This window comes from Panthera onca, chromosome A3, assembly GCF_046562875.1.
Source record: "Panthera onca isolate mPanOnc1 chromosome A3, mPanOnc1 haplotype 2, whole genome shotgun sequence".
Classification (NCBI taxonomy): domain Eukaryota; kingdom Metazoa; phylum Chordata; class Mammalia; order Carnivora; family Felidae; genus Panthera; species Panthera onca.
The window spans coordinates 44,428,042-44,446,223 of NC_138341.1; the positions used below are offsets into that span (position 1 = coordinate 44,428,042).

The 18,182-nt window shown below is 39.8% G+C and overlaps 1 protein-coding gene across 5 annotated transcripts in view; it reads right to left on the minus strand.

The window, feature by feature from the left end:
• Positions 1 to 18,182, minus strand: part of CTNNA2 (catenin alpha 2) — a 1,102,119-nt gene that overhangs the window by 117,377 nt on the left and 966,560 nt on the right. For all 5 annotated transcript variants that reach the window (XM_060656428.3, XM_060656443.3, XM_060656437.3 and 2 more), the window contains one exon: positions 765 to 857. In XM_060656428.3, the coding sequence (XP_060512411.1) occupies positions 765 to 857 (93 nt within the window). The remainder of the gene's footprint in view (positions 1 to 764; positions 858 to 18,182) is intronic.

The window sequence follows — 18,182 nt, forward strand, 5'->3', positions numbered from 1 at the left end:
AAACCCTGGACCCTGTAGTTTGTCAGGGGTTCTAAGTGGGTTCTCAGTGTTCAGAAGACAATCAGAAACATGAAACATGAAGTATGTTATCAGCTACCATTAGTTTTTGTTTACGCTGTGTTTCTTCTTTTTTAAATGGACAGATTTTATGTTTTTTGTTTTGTCTTTAGCTCTTATTTATTTTTCAGAGACAGAGAGAGATAGAGTGTGAGTAGGGGAGGGGCAGAGAGAGAGGGAGACACAGAATCTGAAGCAGGCTCCAGGCTCTGAACTGTCAGCACAGAGCCTGATATGAGGCTTGAACCCATGAACCGTGAGATGACCTGAGCTGAAGTCAGACGCTTAACTGACTGAGCCGCTCAGGCTCCCCTCTTCTTTGTTTTAAGATATAGTAATTAGCCTCAGGTTTCAAAAAGTGTTTACTGGACAAGTCCTATTTACTTAATTCAGATGTGGTAGAAAGCTAACTCCTGTTCTACATGTGCAAAGTTGTAATTTAGTTGAGACAAGGAAAATAGTAATGGAACATTTAAAAATCAGCCCAAAATAAACAGAACAAAGGCAGTATGAGTGGAAAAGACAATAATTACCAGAGTTATTCTGAATACTGGAACAGTTAGAAATTCTTTTTGAGAAAGGTACACCTTGAAACAGCTCAGGAATGATGGCAAGACAAGGCAGGGAGGGACATGAGGGCCTGAGTAGAGAAGTCCCTGAGTATCAGGTCACCAATGGGCTTTTGAAACAAAGTAGATGAGGCTTACCTGGGGACACAGGCTGTCAATCTGGGTGGCTGCCATCCGGACTAATTTCACCCCTTCCTCATTGTTGGAAATGGAACAGGCCAAGTTGGCAACCTGGATTGAAAAGGACTTGAGTGAAAATCATGTTGGGGCAAAGGGGAAGTGTACTGTTGCATGACCTTACTCCTTCTCTGGAGTCATCTCTTCCAAGGGAATCCTGCTACAAATAAGGATGCCTTTCAGTGATTTACCAAATATTACTAGTTACTATGCTACATTAGACATTTAGTCCAGAAAAGTAAGGTGCTAATAACAAATTATTGCTTCAAGATTCTCAAGCACACACAATAATGTATTTTAACTGGGTTGCTTTGATCCGTTTTCCTCTGTGGACTGCTCTTGTGACTTATACTCTCACTTGAGCTCCCTAATACTCATCATGAAGTGTGGCCATGATTTTGGCCACACAAGCGCTAAACTCTGACCAGCGAGAGAGACACTGCAGTGCACTTAGGATTTAAAGGAGATTCACAAGAAGTTGAAAATGAAGGCGTTCTACCCCAAGGAACCCATATCTGCCGGTCAGAGTCTGTCAGGAAACTGCTAGTCTACCAGTAGCCCACTCGAGGACTTTCAGGGGGCAGGCAGGTCTGAGAAACAGATAGGAAAGGCTGATATAATCCAGTAGGCAACGATACAGTGTACAACAAATTAGAATATGTGAGTTTAGTAAAAAGGCATTCAGTTTTAATTTTTTTTAAAACATTATACCAGCCAAAACAGCTGCACTGAATTTAAGCTCCCTGGTCAAGCGTTTCAATTTGTATTATTCCTCCTCTTCAAGGAGTGAGAGGTGGTAATACAAGGTCAGATTGATTGGCCAAGGTCAACAGCACACAAAGCTACCATCAGAACACTGATCAGTCCCATCAGACTGATGCCAAGAGGACAAGAGGATGGGGATTAGAAAGGGCAAAAGAGAAGAGAATGGCCACCAGGGCTAGGAGCAGGAGGGCAAGTAGAACAAGTGATTAGCAGACTGAGAATCCCCTGAGCCTTGTGGCCACCTGCCCTTTTGTATCCTGCCACCTCTGCTCTCCAAAACCAGGCTGCCTCTCTACCATGACTTCATGCCCTGGGAGATTAAAATGCAACACACGTGCGGCATTCCGAATGCAAAAGAAAGCTTAGTCAGACAGTGTGAAGAGCACGGAACTGGAGGTCAGGAGGCTTAACCACTAACTAGTTACAGAGTCACTTCACATTTGGAGGGCCGTTTCCTTATCAGCAAAAGGATATAGGTAGATGGTGATACTAGGAATGCTTACAAAGATTACTTCATTAAATCATTATCATTGAGAATCCCATTTTGAAGCTTTTAAGGAAGAACACTTTACATCTATTGTAGTGAGAATATGTACTATGAGAAACCACAGATGGAATTTCCAAACGTTAATTATCAGTTTCTTATATTTTATAGTTTATCTTGGGTTCTTCAGATAATTTTCACCATTTTACTCAGTTTTCCAAGTACGTCTGTTTGAAAGACAATATACCTTCCTGCATCCATTTATAGGATACTAAATGCCCAGAGGTATGAGGCTTCTTGGAGGCAAAGCAAGAATTACAGGTTCTCCATTTTTTTGTTATATTGTTTCCACTCCATATTTTTATTTATCTTTGTTGTATTTATATTCCAGTGTATTTTATATTCCAAACACCACATGATGTATGTGACATAGAATTGGTGCTCAATACATGTGTTTTGAATTAAAGAGCAGTTTTAATAGTTTTTTATTGCATATATTTGAAATACATCCAAAGACACTCTCAAAGATATAGTTGAGTTACCCCTTTAATCTGACTAGACAAAGTTCATACCACCTTCTAGCAGATATTTACCAACACTATGGTGCTAAACAATGATTCCTATTTTTTGGTCCACTGTTTGAGTCCAGAATGCAGAGCTCCTTGTTCACAGTGGCATGAAAAAAAAAAAAAAAACAAAAAAAAAAACAAAAAAAAAAAAAAAAACAACTCGGGGTGGTGTGAATTCTCCAAAAAGATGTATACATTTAATTTACAATTCTTTAATCTTCAAGTGATTTCTTCCTAATTCTATTGTTGAACAGCCTTCCATTTTATGAAATGAGGATTTCAGATGGTTTTGTTTTCTCTCTATCATCCTTTCCTGGTGTGTGAGACTTGCAATCACACTCTTGCACAGCAGTGGACATAAGCTGAAGAGTTTGGCATGTGGCTCTATAGAATGACAACAAGGGAGCCTTAGGGCTGAGAAAAACTAGGCTCCTGAGTGAAGGAGATGCCAACCAATAACTTCTACATGGTGATAACAGACTCTTCCTTGTGTATCTTTTGAAATGGGTCTTAATCCTTTATTTAAATAAACTCTATTATGACTTAGATCTAATATGGGAACCTCATTGCCTGGTTGAATCTAATTAGGGGGAACAGGGCTAGTAACACCTAGAAAAAACGAAGAGCCAACAACCCCGAAAGTCCTTTAATTATTCTCCTTAATTTACTGATCCATAAATCCTGAAGTCTGGCAGCCTCCACTCTGCAATGAGTTCCTGCTGTTTAAGTCCACTTAAAATCAGAATTTTATTTACCTTGTATTATACTCTGAAACATTCTGAAACTATTTCCAACACGATGCTCAGGATTTCACAATTTCCAAAGGCAGGCAGGTTTACATATCTTAAATTGGCCATGGATTCCATCCAAATTCCTGTTTTCCTTAGGCTTGCCTTTCTGCTTCCCACTGGACCCATTGGCATGATGGTGACTCTGAACATGGTTGTAATACACCGTGATTTCTACAACTCTGGCACCAAACACTGAGTTTCCATCTTTGAGGCAGCTCCCAATCATTATTGTATCTTAAAATGCCTGCTCATATCCTAGCAATAGTCCAAGACCACTGTATACACATAGTAAGTACTTGATTACTTATTTTACCTGTTCTTTAACTACAGGTCTGATGCTATACTAGAAACCCATAAGATAAAATGTCCTATTTTTCAAATCACAAGATTCCCCCCACACACCTTGTTTTTTTTAACCAATTTATCATGATAACCTTTCTAAGGGAGGTGGGGCAGGAAGGGAATGGTAAAGTAGAATTTTTAGACATTTGAAAAAGATTAATATGAGTTAAAGAATAGACAGTAGTTATGCTAAGTGAAATAAGTCATACAGAGGAAGACAGATACCATATGTTTTCACTCTTATGTGGATCCTGAGAAGCTTAACAGAAGACCATGGGGTAGGGGAAGAAAAAAAAAAAAAAAAAAAGGTTAGAGAGGGAGGGAGCCAAAAAATAAGAGACTCTTAAAAACTGAGAATAAACTGAGGGTTGATGGGGGGTGGGAGGGAGGGGAAAGTGGCTGAAGGGCAATGAGGTGGGCACCTGTGGGGATGAGCACTGGGTGTTGTATGGAAACCAATTTGAAAATAAATTTCATATAAAAAAAAATAGACAATAGATTAACTGATTACTGTTACCAGGCTGCAACCCAAAAGATGTTGAGCAATATGTTTAAATTTAATAAAACCTTGAAACCTGCATGAGTCAACCAAGCAGGTAACATTTACTGGCTGGCTGTGGCTTCTGATTTTTCCACTCTAGAATTGTTGACAAATTAGCTGAGGCAACAGGAGTCATCTGCCATCATGGAATCTTAGAAAACAATAAAGCATATCATTTATGGTTAGGTGTTGGGCTATTTAGATTGCTTTGGGATTTCTGAAAGGAACCAGATCATGAGTAAAAATGGCATTGCTCCTTGCTTTAGCTAACCATGCTAAATTCCCAACAATCTCTTTGGAAAGGAAACCCTCCTCTATACCTTCTGAGAACAATGAATTTGGGGAAGCCAAAGCTGAAAAGACTGAGCCAAATCTTCTATCTTTGACTTAGTGTCTCAAAAACCAGTTATCTTGAGGAAAAGGAGGAAGCTTAGCAGCCATCACTAAATTGTGTGCTGCTAACTACAAGGGCCTTAGGAGTTCAGAGAAAAGAACAATCAGTAGTCCTGGGAGGGAATCAGTCAGCACATCATGGAGAGGTAGGATATCCATCATGTAACACTTCTCTTCTGATTGCCTAATTAGTATAATTTTCAGGATTCTCAAAGATTATGATATTTTGCTCTTCTGGAGGCACACTGTGTAAACAGGTGAAACAAACAATGATATCACCAGCAAGATTAGAAAGACAAGAAGTCAGCAAGGGGAAGTGATACAGATTCCCTTAAGAAAGTAACTTGCTTCTTGGGAGTGCCTGGGTGGCTCAGTCCCTTAACCACCCAACTCTTTTTTTTTTTTTTTTTTTTCAATATATGAAGTTTATTGTCAAATTGGTTTCCATACAACACCCAGTGCTCATCCCAAAAGGTGCCCTCCTCAATACCCATCACCCACCCTGCCCTCCCTCCCACCCCCCATCAACCCTCAGTTTGTTCTCAGTTTTTAACAGTCTCTTATGCTTTGGCTCTCTCCCACTCTAACCTCTTTTTTTTTTTTTTTTCCTTCCCCTTCCCCATGGATTTCTGTTAAGTTTCTCAGGATCCACATAAGAGTGAAACCATATGTATCTGTCTTCCTCTGTATGGCTTATTTCACTTAGCATCACACTCTCCAGTTCCATCCATGTTGCTACAAAGGTCCATATTTCATTCTTTCTCATTGCCACGTAGTACTCCATTATGTATATAAACCACAATTTCTTTATCCATTCATCAGTTCATGAACATTTAGGCTCTTTCCATAATTTGGCTATTGTTGAGAGTGCTGCTATAAACATTGGGGTACAAGTGCCCCTATGCATCAGTACTCCTGTATCCCTTGGGTAAATTCCTAGCAGTGCTATTACTGGGTCATAGGGTAGGTCTATTTTTAATTTTTTGAGGGACCTCCACACTGTTTTCCAGAGTGGCTGCACCAATTTGCATTCCCACCAACAGTGCAAGAGGGTTCCCGTTTCTCCACATCCTCTCCAGCATCTATAGTCTCCTGATTTCTTCATTTTGGCCACTCTGACTGGCATGAGGTGATATCTGAGTGTGGTTTTGATTTGTATTTCCCTGATAAGGAGCGACGTTGAGCATCTTTTCATGTGCATGTTGGCTATCCGGATGTCTTCTTTAGAGAAGTGTCTATTCATGTTTTCTGCCCATTTCTTCACTGGGTTATTTGTTTTTTGGGTGTGGAGTTTGGTGAGCTCTTTAGATTTTGGATACTAGCCCTTTGTCCGATATGTCATTTGCAAATATCTTTTCCCATTCCATTGGTTGCCTTTTAGTTTTGTTGGTTGTTTCCTTTGCTGTGCAGAAGCTTTTTACCTTCATAAGGTCCCAGTAGTTCACTTTTGCTTTTAATTCCTTTGCCTTTGGGGATGTGTCGAGTAAGAAATTGCTACTGCTGAGGTCAGAGAGGTCTTTTCCTGCTTTCTCCTCTAGGGTTGTGATGGTTTCCTGTCTCACATTCAGGTCCTTTACCCATTTTGAGTTTATTTTTGTGAATGGTGTGAGAAAGTGGTCTAGTTTCAATCTTCTGCATGTTGCTGTCCAGTTCTCCCAGCACCATTTGTTAAAGAGACTGTCTTTTTTCCATTGGATATTCTTTCCTGCTTTGTCAAAGATGAGTTGGCCATACGTTTGTGGGTCTAGTTCTGGGGTTTCTATTCTATTCCATTGGTCTATGTGTCTGCTTTTGTGCCAATACCATGCTGTCTTGATGATTACAGCTTTGTATTAGAGGCTAAAGTCTGGGATTGTGATGCCTCCTGCTTTGGTCTTCTTCAAAATTACTTTGGCTATTCAGGGCCTTTTGTGGTTCCATATGAATTTTAGGATTGCTTGTTCTAGTTTTGAGAAGAATGCTGGTGCAACTTTGATTGGGATTGCACTGAACGTGTAGATAGCTTTGGGAGCACCCAACTCTTGACTTCACCTCAGGTCATGATCTCATGGTTCTTAAGTTCAAGTCCTTCATCGGGCTCTGCACTGACAGCATGAAGGCTACTTGGGATTCTGTCTCCCTCTCTCGGTGCCCCTCCCCTGCTTGCTCTCTCAAAAAATAAATTAAAAAAATTAAAAAAAAATAAGTTTATTTATATATTTTGAGAAAGATAGAGAGAAATTGGGGGAGGGGCAAAGAGAGGGACAGAGAGAATTGCAAGCAGGCTCTGCACTGGCAGCACGGAGACCCATGCAGGGCCTGAACTCACAAACCATGAGATCACGACCTCAGCCGAAACCAAGAGTTGGACATTTAACTGACCGAGCCACTCAGGCACCACTAAAAATTTTTTAAAAAGAAAATAACTTGCTCCTTGAACTGCATTTGTACCATTGGCATCCACTCCCTAACCTTTTAATAATAAACACAGTTGGCCAGAAGCAGATATTCCAGAGACGATGATGGCAGAGTTAAAATTGACAAAATCATAAATGCTTAGAGCCCTCACAAAAATATACTGTGATCATTTAAAATGCACAATGTTTTCCATTACCAAACAACAAAACAAAAAACAAAAACCCACACAGTTCAAATCTCCAAACAAACAGCCCATCATGGCTGTGAAATTTGGTTTTGTGTAGACATCACTACCCAAAGTAGCTCCATCTCAAAAATGCCATAGACTTGTCTGAACATTTACAAGTAAAGCCAAAATTCCTGTAAGGCTGAGCTTTAATTAAACATTAAAAACCTCTGCTAATAAAGTATTTAGGCATTTAACTCCAAAGTGATACGAGGTGCATCAGAAAGATGAGAACATTTTCTTCTTTTCTAGTCCTGGAAATCAAATTACATTTTTTAATATTCGTAATTCTGTTCAACTCCAAACACCAGCACATATTCAGTACATTCAACCCCCAAAACACTTTATCATTTCATTAATTTTTACAGCTTCAGGTATCATTGTGGTGTTTTAAGAAGAGCATACTATTGAAATAAAGTAGAAATAGCAATTTGGAGGTTTATAAAGTGCTTGTTCCTCATGTTAATATTGCTTCATCATTGTAAATTTGAGCACAAAATGAACTTATTTACTACTAAAAGGGAATTTATGGCATGTCTAGTCACCACAGTCACCTATCCATATAAAACCATAAAGAGATGATGCCACAAATTCCACACCAGCTGTTGTTCTATAGAACACTCAGGGGAGTGAAGGGTGCTATGGTCTCGGTCTGAAGATTTACTCAGTTATCTGCACTGATAAGATCAGCACACAAATGGCATTAAAATATATGTGCCTAGCTTGTATAGAATTTGTAGGTTTCTACAGAATACGCATCTTATGTTACAGATGGGGTTTTATAATTCAGGAAGAGACAAGATGATACCCTTGCCTGAAATGTGAGAGGAAAGACAGAAGGAGCTGATATTAAGACAGAGGGATTTGACCTTAAGAGGATAATGGACTTCCACAGACATGGACATCTGAGCATATTTCATGGCCACCTTCACAATTTGATTTGAGAAGAGCTTGAAAGGTCTGGATGTCCCAGAACATGTTTGTTTCATGCTGAGATGTCATGGAATCCTTTTAAAATGCAGCTGCTTCGGGCTGAGATGAGTTTATCAACTTCACTGCTAGTAACTTAAGTTCTGAAGGTTAGAGGGCACAGCCAGCAGGGATAATGTGATCAGGGAAGAATGGCAAAGGAGAGGGTGGCAGCTGGGGGACAGCAAGACAACACTGCAGGCGGGGGGGGGGGGGGGGGAGGGCAGAAGGAAGTAAGAAGTACTTTTATGCTCCTGTCTTTAATGACCTCTCTAAAGCATCTGGAACTCTTGATTATTCTATACATTTTAATTTTTAATATCATACAACGGTCAGGATCTTGGGCTATGCAGTTGGGCAGCTTGGGGTTTGTATCTTGACTCTTGTCCTTCCTTGCTGAGCAGGGTACTTTACCTCTGTAAGCCTCGATTTTCTCAACTATAAAATAGAACTATAAAATAACAAAAAAGTGGCAATAAGGTTGAAATGAAACATGACTAGAGTACTTAAGTCAACTTGGTTGAGCATCCAACTCTTGATTTTGGCTCAGGTCATGATCCCAAGGTTGTGGGATCGAGCCCCAAGTTGGGCTTCACATTGAATGTGGAGCCTGCTTAGGATTCTCCCCCTCTCCCGCTCTGTCTCTCTCTCTCTCTTCCTCTGCCACTCTCCCGTGTGCTCTGTCTCTCAAATAAAAATTAAAAAAAAATTAAGTTCTTATTGTTAATATTACTACATAGGAAGTAACAGAGGCAGTGATAGAAAATAAAGGGATGTCTACTTTACATATGATCAATCATACAATTTATCCTTTCATTACGCATAATTTTATTAAAGTTGTGATCTCCACTTGCGTCTTGCTCACTGCTTATATCACAAATATTTTCCAGATTCTCTATATACCTGTAATTATTTTTTTTAATAATTAGTAAGATTCTTGAATGTTTTTGCTTCATTATTTGGTAAGTCAATTCTCTTTAAAAAGGGAATTTATTTAAAGGAGTTTCCAGTGTTTGCTTTTACCAAAAACAAAGTAGCATACATACATCTTTACGCATCCAGTTTTTGCTCCCGTCAGAAGTGGACTTTCTGGGTCAAGCAAACTGTTCCAGCACTTGCTTACATGTGGCCATAATGCTTGCCGAAAGCCCCCTAACAACAAATGAATTGCTAATTCTCCAATGTCACTAGCATCAAATCCCACACTCTGATACTGTTTCTTCTTGCCTTCTCAGCCATACCCACATCATCTGAACACCTTTCCAACCTTCATTCTACAAATCAGTTATATTCTACCAGTATAAATCAGCATTGCTTAAAAAGTCACTTTACTGGCCACCTGGGTGGCTCAGTTGGTTAAGCGTCCAACTTGTGCTCTGGTAAAAGTCACTTTACTGGCTTCCGCTCTGGTCATGATCTCAGCTTGTGAATTCAAGCCCCGCATTGGGGTCTCTGCTTTCAGCACAGAGCCCACTTCAGATCCTTTGTCCCCATCTCTCTCTGCTGCTCCCTACTTGCACTGTCTCTCTCTCTCAAAAATAAATAAACATTAAAAAAAAAAGCCACATCATGTTTTCTCAGTGAGACTGTGAATTCTTGTAGGACAGAAGACTTCACTACACCTAGCACATAGCTGGGATCACAGATACTCAATTCCAATTTTTTCATTTACCAAATCCCCCAGGTTCCCTCCATATGTATAAAGCAGAGGACTATTCAACTTGTCATAACCTGGTCATAGCTAGAAGGGCCCCAAGTTCTAGGATCTGATATTGGGAACAAGTGTATGTTCTCTGTGCCATCCTTTTTGCAGCTTATCAAATCAGCATTGAGCAGTTAATACTAAATGAAACTTGTAAAAAATCCTGCCACATGATGCTAGGCAGCGATTTCTTCCCAACCCCACCACACTTCGTATCCTGGCCTAGGCTTCTAATCTATTAGAACACAAATCTGCATTCCTAGGGCTCCTTGGGGATACAGAACAGCACTTTTGTCTGTGTTCTTAGGTACATATACCACTTGAAAATGCTGTTTGCATGCCTCTGCCCAAATTAAAGTGATCAGTCTGCCCTGTTGACTTTAATGGAGGTAATCACCAGTTCACATTCATGAACAAATTGATGTGCTTGCTTCATAGCTGAATCATCAGCATAAATCTATACCTTTCATATATAAAAACCTCAGTGGCTTAAAATAATGCAATAAAATATAACCTAATGCCTTCTTGATGCCTGTTCATCAATAATGTGTGGCTATGTGAAGAGGATAGGAGAGATTTAGAATATGTTATCTAAAATCATGCAGTGAATATAATGTCATTTTAATTACTGAAGGTCTCCTGGGATTCTGTTTTCTCCATCCTTTCATTGAGGAAATGAATTATTATTTTCACTGTTATTTGGTTTTTCAGAGTCCCATGTAATAAATGTAATCTTAACTGATTTCCAAGTGAATAGAACATGTTGACCTTCATATATGTAAGATGACTTCCTCAGGGGGCCCAGAGCCCCAGGATCTGTCTCTGGCAGTGGAGACTTTTAGCAGAAGCCCACAAATTTTTCAAAAGATCTAGATAAATAAACAAGTGCATCTACTCTGTATAGCCTGGTCATACATTTTAAGATGACAAGTGAAGTGTGGAATCAAGGCCATAACCACAGTGCAGAGGGAATCTATCCAAGCCAATACTGAATGTGTGACTTCAGCCCCCTTTGCACAAAATTCCAACTTGAAAAGAGAGAAGTCCCTACTTCTACTTTATGCCTCAGGGGTTATTTTTGGGTTTTTTTGTTTGTTTGTTTGTTTTGTTTTTGAGGGGTGGAGGGATAGGGGGCAGTGGTGAAGATGCCTCCATCAGTTAAATTGTTAGTAATTGGCCAAAGCTATTCATGGTCCACATGTCTCTGAAGACTTCCCATTCACACCAGCGAATAGATCACTCTTCTAAATGTCTTCAGGATTACTGCCTGCACCACTAGTGATGACTTACCACATACTATTGTTTTATTCATTACTTGTGATACGTGCAGATGGATAGATAATTACATACATGCAGAATTAAATATGCAGACATACAGATATCATGCATCTTCAATTAAAATTTAACCTTCTTTAGAATGGTTGTGTTTTATTCATCTTTATGGTCCCTACAGCTCCCTGTACAAGATCTTTCACACAGCAGATATAAATGTAGTTCCAAGGGGTGCCTGGGTGGCTCAGTCGGTTAAGTGTCTGACTTCAGCTCATGTCATGATGTCACGGTTCGTGCGTTTGAGCCCCACGTCAGGCTCTGTGCTGAACTCTTGCTCAGAGCCAGGAGGCTGCTTCAGATTCTGTGTCTCCTTCTCTCTCTGCCCCTTTTCCACTTGTGCTCTGTCTCACTCTCTCAAAAAATAAATAAATGTTAAAAAAGAAAAAGAAAAAAAAACAAAACAAAGGAGGGATGCCCCTCTCATTTAAATGTAGTTCCAAGGCAGCTTCCCTATCCTGGATGTTTTCCTACCTTCTTCCCTACCTGTACCCACCTCAAATGAGGCCTATTCCCTCTTATCACAGTTTACCCAGGAAAAGGATGCTATTGATTAATCAAAGTAACTATCCACTCAGGTAATTATATTCTCCTCCTAGAGAAAATATAATATTCTCTAATATATTCCTCCTACTATAACACCTTAACCCAATTAAGATGTTCAGGTCCTTAAGAATTTAAGGAAAAATGTCCATTGTAGAAACTTCAGGGCCCCTGTGCAAGCTGTTGGAGAAATATGTAAGGACAATGACCTTTCTTTAAGCTCTGTAATATTTATCTAAAATTTCTTCTGTCTTTCCTTTCTCTGATCACCTCTTTTGGTAAATCAACTAGTATTGGAGCACATCCTACCCATTCACTTATATATGCTCCATGACTGCTTTTTTACTATAAGGGCAGAGTTGAGTAGTTACAACAGAGTCCACATACACACAAGCCATGAATATTTCCTATCTAGACCTTTACAAAAGAAGATTGCAAACTCCTGATTTAGATGAAAACTTGGGCTGAATCAACCAGCTAATTTTGTTAGACCTGCCAAATATGCCAAAGCATCTGCATAGCAGGAAATGGCAAAGGCATGATATTTATGACACAAGTGCAATTAAGAAAATCAAGTAGATCAGGGAGGGGCTCACATTCTTAGCCTACAAAACCATGTGCCCCTCCCAGGTCTACATAACAGTAAGTTTTGAGACAAAAGAAAGAAAAAAAAGGGATAGGGGGGAGACAGGAGAGCTGAGAGTGGGACAGTAGTGGGACACCTGGAAGGACCTCAAGGTTGTTGTCCACTGTCCCCAAGCATTTACACAAGTGGTTTGCTGGTGAATAGAGTCAAGAGAAGCAAGTAAGAGTCAATAATTCCATGTGGCTTATCTCACAGCATAGCCTCCTCAACCACCCTTTCCTGAAACAGGAGGATCACTCTCCATTCTTTGGGTTTCTTTGAATTAGCCAAGATGGTCAATTTGCATCCGTCTTGGATATCCACTTTGCCTTTCATTACCCCCCCCCCCCCACTCTACCCACCCGTTGGGCTTCAGCAGTCTGCACAGTGAACTCAACACAAAGACCTAGAGTATAGCTAACAGAAGGTACTGGACCCCCAATATCTCTTTGGCAAAAGCTTGTGCCTGGTCACTGCAATGGGCATTGTTCTGAGGAAGATTCCTGGAAACCTGTCTTATTATAGCGTTAGAGGGCTCTAAGTAGACTAGAGCAATGGGGTATGGGAGATAACTGGACTCCAGTACTGAGCCACACAAGGGAAGAAACTGAAGAAACGACCTTCAAAGAAGCTCCAACTCTTAACAGCCATATATTTCCAGCCCTCAGGCACCTATACATACATTCTTTCTTTTCATTGCCTCCTGGAACCTTTCCAGGCTTGGTCCCTCAAACCTGCTTGCTCCATCTCATCTGTACTTGATTGCCAGCTTTTCCTTTCTTCATTTCACACCTCTTATTATTTAAATTTTCTCCCCATTCTCTTATCAAGTTTCAGTTCTCCCCTTGGTCTGTCTCTAAGCTTGTGTGAGTACAGAATACAGCTCCCCTTTTCCAGGGCTTTCCCCTAGGGACAAGCTCACCCATTGCCATGCCCAGACTAGATGGTAGTCCAGGTCCCTCAGGTACCAGGGAAGGGACAGAGCTGTCAGTGTCTGCTGCATTGCAGGCTTGTAAGACAATGTCAACAAAGCCAACCACATGTAGCAGCCCTCAGACTCTCCAATACCCTGACACATGTGTTCATTCTCATCCCAGTTCTGCTCTCTTTACCTTCTTTCATACTCTTGTTCTTGCTACAAGTTCTCCTTTGCTTAATACCCGTGAGTGCTTTTACCTAGCTAACTAACATCTTTTTACCAGGGGACACCCTCTCACTTTCATCCTTACCTATAGTCTTTATAGCTCTTCTCTGCAAGACACACACACAGCCAGCCAAAGTCTCCTGATTTCATTGATAACCGATGCTTTTACAAATCTCTTCCAAGCTAGAAACTCCCTTGTTGAGTGCTCCACAGCGCCTTCCTTCAATGGGCCACAAGCCCCTACTGATGCGTGCAAATGTACCAGTGCCTTGCTCATCTCTGAAATCTGACACACATCCATGCTGCTCAAAGATCAGAGCAGAGCTGTGCCAGAGAGTAAGCAGCAGAGTTACTCCAGATCACCTGGGAGCTGTGTCAGAATAGGCTCTGCCACATGGAACTCCTGTTCTTCTTAGGTGACCTTCAAGTAGCCACTTCCACCTTGTTGGGCAACAGATGTGGTCATCATACTTCAGAACCATCACCCGATTTGGACCCCAGATATATCCTGGTTTCATCAGCAGTCCCTCAAGAGACCATGGCCAGGTCTAGATGGAAGGAATAGCGGTGTCTGCAAAAGCTCATGTCAACCCCCAGCCATGATTATGTTCATAACCAATGCTCATAGGAACAGGCTGAGCCCCACAATGCCCTTCAAATGTGCCTCGGCTTGGCAACTTCCTACAAAGAACCATTTTGCTGTCATCCTCAGTGGGTCACTTTTTTTCCCTCCTAGCTGAATCAGTCGTCCGAGTGAATGGCCAGTCAGCCTGACCTTTCAATTTGCTGTGTGAAATAAAGCTAAAGATGGTATTCTGACTAATAGTCCCAGAGAGAGGCAAGGAATGAGGAAATTCTATACATCTTGTTTCTGTTTAGCTTTGTGCTCTCCAGGCTAGCTGTTTAACTGTGGCCTTTTGCCTGGAATGAGCTTTGCATTTTTTCCCATGGGATCCAGGTATAGCGAGGACACTTGTTGTGGGAACACCAATAATATTGTGTGTGCACATAGAGGAAGGGAGAGAAAGAGAGTTATATAGATGTTTGAGGGTTTTCATCAACATAAATGCTCTTACCTAAGAAAGCTATAATTACAATTATTATTTTAACATTCTCTGAAGTCTGAGTAAATGTCTAACTTTTAAATGGCTTCATACCCATGATTTCATGACACAATATTATGTAGACAGAGATGTATATTTTTTAGTTGGCATTATTTACTGATGAAATAGCAGTAACAAACTATGCCCATAAGCCAAATATAACCAGTGGTTTGTTTCCATATGATCTTCGAGCTAAGAATGGTTTTTAGATTTAAAAAGCGTCGTTAAATGCACACACCTCAACACCAAACAAATAATTAGATTAAAAAGAGGCAGAGAACTTGGAAATTTTTCTAAAAAAGACATAAAGATGGCCAACAGACACATTAAAAGACATTCAACATCACTAATCATCAGAGAAATGCAAATAAAACAATGAGACACCACCTTACCCCAGTCAGAATGGCTGGTATCAAGAAGACAAGAAATAAGTTTTGATGGGGATGTAGAAAAAAGGGAACCCTCATGCACTGTTGGTGGGAATGTAAATTGGTGCAGCCACTTTGGAAAACAGTCAGGAGGTTCCTCAAAAAACTAAAAATAGAAATACCACAGGATCCAGTAATTCCACTACTGGGTATTTACCCAAAGAGAAATGAAAATACTAATTCAAAACTATGTATGCACTCTGTGTTCATTGCAACATTATTTATAATAGCCAGATATGGAAGCAACCTAAAGGTGCATCCATAGATGAATGGATAAAGATGTGATACATACACACACACCCATACACGATGAAATATTACTCAGTCATAAAAAAGAATATCTTGCCACTTATGACATGGACAGACCTAGAGGGTATTATGCTAAGTGAAATAAGTCAGCCAGAGAAAGAGAATTACTGTGTGATTTCAAGTGTATGGTGTAGAATCTAAAAAACAAAACAAATGAACAGACAGACACTTAAATACAGAGAACTGGTGGTTTCCAGAGGGGAAATAGGGTGGGGGATAAAATAGATGAAGGAAATTAAGAAGTAGAAACTTCCAGTTATAAAATAAATAAGTCATGCAGTTGAAAAGTACAGAATAAGAAAGAGAGTCAGTAATATTGTAATAACATTGCATGGTGACAGATGGTGACTATACTTATCATGGTGAGCACTGAGTAATGTGCAAAATTGTTGAATCACTATATTGTACACCTGAAACTAAGATAACATTGTATGCCAATTGTACTTCAATAAAACACACACAGAAGAATAATGTAAGACCCAATGTGACCCCTAAAGCCTAAAGTATTTAGCACTTTGAATAAAAGTCTGCTAACCCCTTGAGTATGGTACAGTTATAAATATGAAGACTTTTCTGGTGTCTGTCTGCTTACAGACCAGGAAATGAGTTGTTCCAAGTGCTTCAGTACTAGATGTCCTTGCCTCTGTTCAACGAAGCTGTCTATGCTTATACCAGAAAAGAGCTTGGGAAAATGTTCTTCAAAGGCAAGGATCTTTTTATTCCTCATCCCTTTATATTTATTTACCTAAACCCTATTACATCATTCATCACTTCACCAGATATAGCTCCTCTAAAGATCCAGTATATCCTCAGGGACTAAAAGCTGCTAAGTTTAAGAATGTTGCAAAGAATATGTCCAAGATTTTAAAGAAAATTCACAAAGAATCAGTGCAAAAATCATGTTGGAGGCAATATCTCTAGAATATGGGCAAAACTCCCAAAGTGTCCACTTTGAAGAAAAAAGCATTCTTTTGGATAAATATGTTGCATGTGGAGGGTACACCTTGTATGTACCAGGACATTTAAGATCCATAAGAATGCCAAAAAATGCCATTCTTTGGCATGGACTCTGACTCACTGTTTGAGAGTGATACAATATGGGGAAGAAAGAGCTTTGCTACTCAAAGCGTTGTCCACAGGCAAGTAGAAGAGCCATCCCCTGGCGGGGGGTGGGGGGGTATAGTTAGAAAACCAGAATTTTGAGTTTGTCCTAGACCTACTGAATCACAGCCCACACCCAGGCACATTGTAGTTCAAAAAGTATTGGCATAATGCAACCAAAATCAGATGTGAAACTCGGTAGTTCTTCCAGGTGGGCAAGTGAGTTAAGTTGGCATGTCCTCCTCTATGATAGATAGGATGCCTAACTTACATCATAAGGATAATGGTTACCAAGGTGTCAAATAGTGTTCCACAAAAGGTTAACTCCTGTTTTATGATTAAGGGAGCTACTACAAGGCAGTAAATACTAAAGCATGATGGGAAAAGCGACTTGATAGAAGATGTTTGACACAAAAATTGAGTCTCTGCTCTTTTTAGCAAGTGATTTGACACTGGCTATAGGAAGAAAATGACCAATTCATATAGGAATAACGATGCATGACTCAGAAAGGATTTTAGAGATCTTCTAATCCAATGGTTCTAGTCTTAGATGCATATTAGAATCATCTAGAATTTAAAAAAATTCCAATGTCCAGGCTGTACCACAGAGATTTTAGAGTGGGGCTTACAAAAAAGATTTTTATTTTTTAATCCCCTAGATGATTCAAGTTGTAAAACTAAGGTTGAAAATTACTGATTTATCCAAACAAACTCTTATTCCCTTTCTCATGTGCGTCATCTCCATCAATTTTACCAAAAAGAATATTTATTCTAAAGGTCTTAGAAAACTTTCCCTTGGTCATGCAGTTAAGTTGCTATAAAACAGAGGCCAGGATTCAGGTCTCTCGATTTCTGTCATTTTTAACTTTGGATGCACATTGAAAACTCCCAAGAAGCATTAACAAAAAATTTGATACCTGGGACCTACTCTCACAGATTCTGATATACTTGTTCTTAGATGTGGACTAAGCATTTCACCAGAGGAGATTTTGATTCTCGAAGTCTGCAAAGGGCCTGACAATTCCTGCCTCTGAAAGATTCCTCAGGTAGTACCTAAGATAAGGCAAATTTCAGATAAAACTGATATAATCTATGGCTAGTATCAGCATCACCTGAGAATTCATTAGAAATGTACATTTTCAAAGTCCCCCACCCCCAGACCTGCTAAATCAGAAATAAGAGTGGGGCCCAACCTTGCCCAATCTTCCAATCTCTAGCCAACAGAAATTTCCCCAACATTGTACCTGTTCTGCTTTCTTGGGAAAACAAACAAACAAACAAACAAACAAACATATATATATAATAGAATGTAATATATATGTATTATATATATATATATATATCCAAATCATCACTTTTTTATCTATAGAAGTAAGCCATTTGAGAGTTGTTTTTTTTTTTTTTTAACACTTTTAATTAGAGATGCCTAACTGCTATCATTATTCATGAATATTCTGGGTGGGAGTGAAAACCTGTGATGTAACACTCAAAGTACTTTCCTGGGCCTTCAGGGTGGTGAAGCCAACTGGGTCATTGCTCGTTTTTCCACTGAAATGCAGATGTGCGCACACACAATGACCACCTTTTATTATCCGCTCCCTGCCCCCCTAATGTTATA